We start from the raw sequence: 5,978 nt of genomic DNA, 5'->3' as shown, positions 1-5,978 counted from the left end.
AATTTTGTTAAATATTAAATATAGATTTTATTGAAATTCTTTTCATATAAAAAACACTAATAACAGTTATCCCACAAAATAAGTTAGAAATCCAAACTCCCAAGATTTTTACATTTAGCTGGGAAAAAAAAAAGAATTTATTAGTTTCTTTGTTTATATTGTTTTAGACATTATTTTATATAAATGCTAATCATTTTATTTGATTGAAAATAATGTGTGTGTATGTGTGTGTGTATATATATATATATATATATATATATATATATATATATATATATATATAGAGATTTTTATTATTATTATATTTTAGCTACTAGAATGTTGCTGGTCCTGGTGGGTGACAAATTCCCATAATTCCCTGTGGCTCGTGTTTGCATGTTTGTGTAATAAATGAAAGTTTTGCGCTAGTTTGCTGATTAGCATGCGTGCTGCTACAGTGGCTAGCTTCTGAAGGAGCTTATGCTGTAAAACCCTGATGTGTGGATCACACAGACTTCTCTCAGGCTCCAGGGCTAGACAGCTAGTTTAGTGTTCTGAATGTTGTGTGTGTGTGTGTGTGTGTGTGTGTGTGTGTGTGTGTTGCATAAGAAGTTGAGTGTTATCCTGTAAAAGGACACTAAGCCGGCTGATGAATGCTTTAGGATGTGTGTGTGTGTGTGTGTGTGTGTGTGTGTGTGTGTGTGTGTGTGTGTGAGATAAATATCACAGTGGTTTCAGGCTGTGATGACAAGCCCAGACAGGCAGCTATATAATGACCCCAGACGCCACGTCTCTCTCTCTTCCTCCCTCTCTCCCTGTCTCTGTGCAATAACAAACAGCAGGGTGTCCCAATGCCCACGCTCAGGCTCTCTCTCACACACACACACACACACACACACACGAAGAAGAGAAAAAAGACCGAATGAATGAAAGAAGAGACAGAGGCACGTTAGGAAGCGTTTGAAATGTGCCAGAGAGAATAGTTTCCTTCTTGTCGTTTTTTTTTTTTTTTTTGCCCTCCTCCCTCCCTCCATCTTCCCCTCCCTCTCCCTCTCCCTCTCTCCCTCGCTCGCTGTAATGAAGGCTGGGGATGGTGTAATGACAGAGGCCGTCAGTGATAAAGCGCCAGGGCCCAATGCGAGCTCAGCCAAATTACTGCCTGCGTCTCTCCCTTCTCTCACATGAAAGGAAGCAAATGAGCGAGGAAGCAGAGAGAAAGAGTCCAAACGAAGGAGGGATGCTGGGAGTTCCATTCCTCCCCTATCCTTTTTTTTTTCCTTTTTTTATTGTGAATTCCCGCTCAGGTTGGGATCATGCATCCAGGGTGCATTCAGTATCAGTGTCAGCATATGTATAAATATATACACACACACACACACACACACACACACACACACACACACACCTCTTCGGCCCTTAGTTCAGCATGTACACACTGAACTTCCTGTTCGAGCGACAGAAGTCTTTCCGAAACCTTATGCGAATTTCCTTTGTGAGAAACATCTGAGAAAGGGCTTTTGTAGCTGATATTAATTGTAACGATCTTCCTTACATATAGACATGTAGCTAGAAATGGACAAAAACTTTTGTCGGCTGTTGGAACGAGAAACATTTTGAGGAAGTGCAGAAAGTAAAAAAAAAAGAAAGAAAAGAAATTAGTCTCTCTGTTTCTCCTCCTCCTCCTCCTGTGCTTTCCCATTGGCTTGTTGCTGCTTGGAGCCAGAGTTCTGTGGGATTGAGATATGGAGAGACGGAGAAAGAGAGAGAGAGAGAGAGAGAGAGAGAGAGAGAGAGAGAGAGGCTTGAGGCCATGTGAAGGGGGGAGGAAACTGGAGACGCCGTGGCTCTGATCGTTTTTTCCCCTCGACTCCGCTCAGGGAAATCCACAAGAAGTGAGCAGTGTGTGTGTGTGTGTGTGTGTGTGTGTGGTGAGATCAGTGTGCTATGCTGGGACACATTCCTCTCCATCAACTCTGTTCAATGTTTCATTGTCACACACTCGAGCAGAAACTTCTCCTGCTTTAAAGGAAACTCTGAAACATTTTCAGCTTTTATCCCAATACACAAAGTTTGCGTGAATCTAATACAAGACGTTGTGTGTAGTTTGTGTATGTAGTCTGAATAGTTTGTGTAGTAGTGTGTAGATTGTAGTGTGATTACACTAAGAGGTTTGTGTGGTTACAGCACAAGGTTTGTGTGTGTGTGTAGTTTGTGTGCAATTAGTGCACAAAGGTTGTGTGTAGTTTGTGTGTATAGTTTGTGTGTTTACAGCACAAGGTTTGTGTAGTTTGTGTGTGATTACAGCACAGGGTGTGTGTAGTTTGTGTGTGATCACAGCACAGGGTGTGTGTAGTTTGTGTGTAGTTTGTGTGTGATAACAGCACAGGGTGTGTGTGTGTAGTGTGTGTGTGTGTGTGTGTGTAATTACAGCACAGGGTGTGTGTAGTTTGTGTGTGATTACAGCACGGGTGTGTGTGTGTGTGTGTGTGTGTGTGTGTGTGTGTGTGTGTGTGTGTGTGTGTGTGTGTGTGTGTGTGGTTTGTGAGCAATTACAGCACAGGTGTGTGTAGTTTGTGTGTGATTACAGCCCAGGGTGTGTGTGTGTGTGTGTGTGTGTGTGTATAGTTTGTGTGTGATTACAGCACAGGTGTGTGTGTGTGTAGTTTGTGTGTGATTACAGCACAAGGTTTGTGTAGTTTGTGTGTAATTACAGCACAGGGTGTGTATGTGTGTGTGTGTGTGTGTGTGTGTGTGTGTGTGGGTGTGGGTGTGTGTGTGGTTTGTGAGCAATTACAGCACAGGGTGTGTGTAGTTTGTGTGTGATTACAGCACAGGGTTTGATGATTATTATGATGTCTGTTGCTCTGTTCAGTTTGCGGAGGTCATTTTAGTGTTTGTATTAAATATTTGCATTAATTTGAACCTTTATTGACTAAACCCCAACATCTGCCCTACAACTTCCTGCTGATGACATCACACACCCCACAGCTGGATATTTTGGATGGAGTTTTCCTTTAATAATGATTCCCTGGATTTTATTTGTCGAAACTGTCCTCCATGTTGTTGTTGTTTTTTTCCGTACGGCTTCACACAGGAGACGAGCAGCGCGTCCAGTGTAAACACGTCCTGATGACGGCTTGCGCATCTCCCGGTTCCTTGACACGCATTCCTCACATTCCTGTAGCGTTTCCTCCCTGACGCTCAAATCACGGATCCGAGGGATGTTTGGCACCAGCAAGGAATCTGGGCCTGGGGCGAGGGGGACGAGGGTTTTCTGATACGGTGTGTGTGTGTGTGTGTGTGTGTGTGTGTGTGTGTGTGAACGGTGGCTTCTGTTTTATCTTGGTACAGAGACTTACACAGGTCTGATCTGTCTCAGGTGTGCTGGGACTCGGGTGTAGTAGCTCTCGCTCTTTTATCTGAACTGGTGATATCACAATGTTTTTACGTTTCTCCAGCAGTTTCACGCTGACTCCTGTAACTGTCAACGCATGTGGTTAGCACTCAGGTCTCCTCCCTTCCTCTCTGTGTGTATCGCTTTCTTTCTATATTTTCTGTTCTCCTTCATCTCATGCGTTCCTTTATGCTTCGATTCGGCTGTTAGATTGGATGTCCATGTCTACATTTAGGTCTGATCACTAACAACTGTTTGTTTTTTGTGTATGTGTGTAGATTCCCAAGGTCTTCAGGAGTGTGGCGAGCGTGAGCACTGGTGTGTGGTGGCATACTGGGAGGAGAAAACGCGAGTCGGCCGCTTGTATTCAGTCCGCGAGTCTTCGCTGGACATCTTCTATGACCTACCTCAGGGCACAGGCTTCTGCCTGGGCCAGCTGTGCTCGGACAGCCGCAGCGCACTGGTGCACATGGTGCGGCCCAAAATCGGCTACGGCATCCAGCTGAGCCGCGAGGCCGACGGCGTGTGGGTGTACAACCGCAGCCGCTACCCCATCTTTATCAAATCAGCCACGCTGGACGACCCTTCGTCACGAACGCTACTCGTGCACAAGGTCTTTCCCGGGTTCTCCATCAAAGCCTTCGATTACGAGAAGGCCAAGAGCCTGCAGAGACCCAACGACCACGAGTTCAGCCATCAGCCACGTGCCGGATTTACCGTGCAGATCAGCTTCGTCAAGGGCTGGGGTCAGTGCTACACCAGACAGTTCATTAGCAGCTGCCCCTGCTGGCTCGAACTCATCTTCAATAGCCGGTAGCCCCAAGCTCCGCCCACTACCCCTCTTTTTTTCCCCTCAATTGCCATCGCCATGGACACGGACTAACCCTGACCTCGTTCGGGACTATTCTTCTCTCTTTTTTGTGACAAAGCGAGACAGAAGTTCTCCCGAAGAAGAATTTATGGAAAAAGAAAGAAAGGGGAAATAAAAGGCGTGGACGTTTTTTTTTTTTTAGTTTTTTTTTTTAAAGACTTTAAAAAAGATTTAATTAAGTGAAAATAAGAAAAGTTCAAAAATGTATTATATATAAATATATTATTACTTGTAAATACGAAGACGTTTTATATGCATCGTTATTTATGTATTGTGCAGTGTGTGGATAGAAATAGAAAAGATGCACTTTGCTTAATATAAAAAAAATGCACATCGGAGAAATGCCAAAATAAAAAAAAAATCGAATTTATTTCGGAATTCGTCTGGTTTGTATCATATCACTGCCTTTCTCATACATATTACACACAATTCATGATCTTATCTTCTCTTCTCTGGTCATATACATTGTATAGCCAAAAGGTCCAGCCATATCTGGTTCTTTTCTCAAAATGTTTTTACAAAGTTCTAGGCACCCAATTAGAACGTATTGGAGGAGCACTAAATTTTCCCTTCACTTGAACTAGAAGACCCAAACCTTTTTTCAGCATGACAAAGTCCCTCTGCTCCAATGAAGATCTGCTTTACATGGGAAGGAGGGGAAGATTTCCTGCTATAGAGCTCTGAATCTCATCCCTATTGAACATGAGAAACATCAGGAACATTAGTACCTGACTTTACACAAATCTTCACAAAATCTAGTGGAACATCTTCCCAGAAGAGTGGAGGTCTTTCTAACAGCTCATATGGAATGGAATGTTAAAAAAATACTTAAAGTCAGATGTCTACAAACGTTTGTCCATAAAGACCTCCCCACCAACTTTACTAACACCCTTGTAGCTGAATGAGCAGAAATCTCCACAGAATCTAGAGAAACATCTACCCGGAATAGTGGAGCTTATTAAAAAGAGTAAATGGAGACTAAATTTGGATCAGGATGTTCAAAAAAAGCAGTCTTATAATCAGGTGTCCACAAACCTTGTGTTTGTGTGAGTTTGATATGCAGCTCGTTTACTGCATGAAGCGAATGTTTTTGGATTGCAGGTTTCTGAAGAAATAGGGAAAGAAAAAAAAAAAAGCTTCAGGAAATCATCCGGGGACGAAATGTACTCTCTCTGGTGTGTTCTGACAGCTGCTTTATATCTGCTGGATTATATTCCATCACCTTTTTAAATACTATTTTAGGAAACACACTCGTCTTCCTTCCTCATTAAGACACTTTGACCTGACAAGAAGGAAGCTGAGATAACAGAGCACGTAAAACACACACACACACACACACACACACACACACACACACACACACACACACACACACATTCAGACAACTTGGAAGTAACAATTCAATCCCATTTTATTGACTTCAACTGAGAGGTCAAAGGGGGCGGGGCCTATGTGAGGCCTAGCAAACAAGTGAAAGAAGCTTGTAGCTGCAATTTAACATGACACAATCGTGGATTTATTCTGTTTTCAGGCACCGTAACATCTTTATCTGATACCGTTATCTACAGAAATAGACAAAAGGACGTCTCAGAGCTAAAAACAGTCGTATCTCGATTTAGCATGTTGTTTTGCAGGTAGTTAGCCTAACACAAAGTGTTTAGATGCGATAATGCCTTGGTTTCAGTTTGACTTTAGTTTGTTTACAGATTTCAGTGCAGATTATTTCTGCCTTTT

At 42.9% G+C, this 5,978-nt stretch overlaps 1 protein-coding gene across 1 annotated transcript in view; it reads left to right on the top strand.

Annotated features, from left to right (window-relative positions):
* smad7 (SMAD family member 7) overlaps positions 1-4,614 on the top strand; it is a 20,528-nt gene extending 15,914 nt beyond the window's left edge. Inside the window, exon 4 of the mRNA XM_046867741.1 lies at positions 3,652-4,614. Within this exon, the coding sequence (XP_046723697.1) occupies positions 3,652-4,190 (539 nt within the window). The 3' untranslated portion in view covers positions 4,191-4,614. The remainder of the gene's footprint in view (positions 1-3,651) is intronic.
* The last annotated feature ends 1,364 nt before the right edge of the window (positions 4,615-5,978 follow it).

The sequence above is a fragment of the Silurus meridionalis genome, chromosome 15 (genome assembly GCF_014805685.1).
Source record: "Silurus meridionalis isolate SWU-2019-XX chromosome 15, ASM1480568v1, whole genome shotgun sequence".
NCBI classification, from domain to species: Eukaryota; Metazoa; Chordata; class Actinopteri; order Siluriformes; family Siluridae; genus Silurus; species Silurus meridionalis.
Note: the sequence above shows the minus strand (reverse complement) of the source record. Positions and strands in the feature narration are given on the sequence as shown.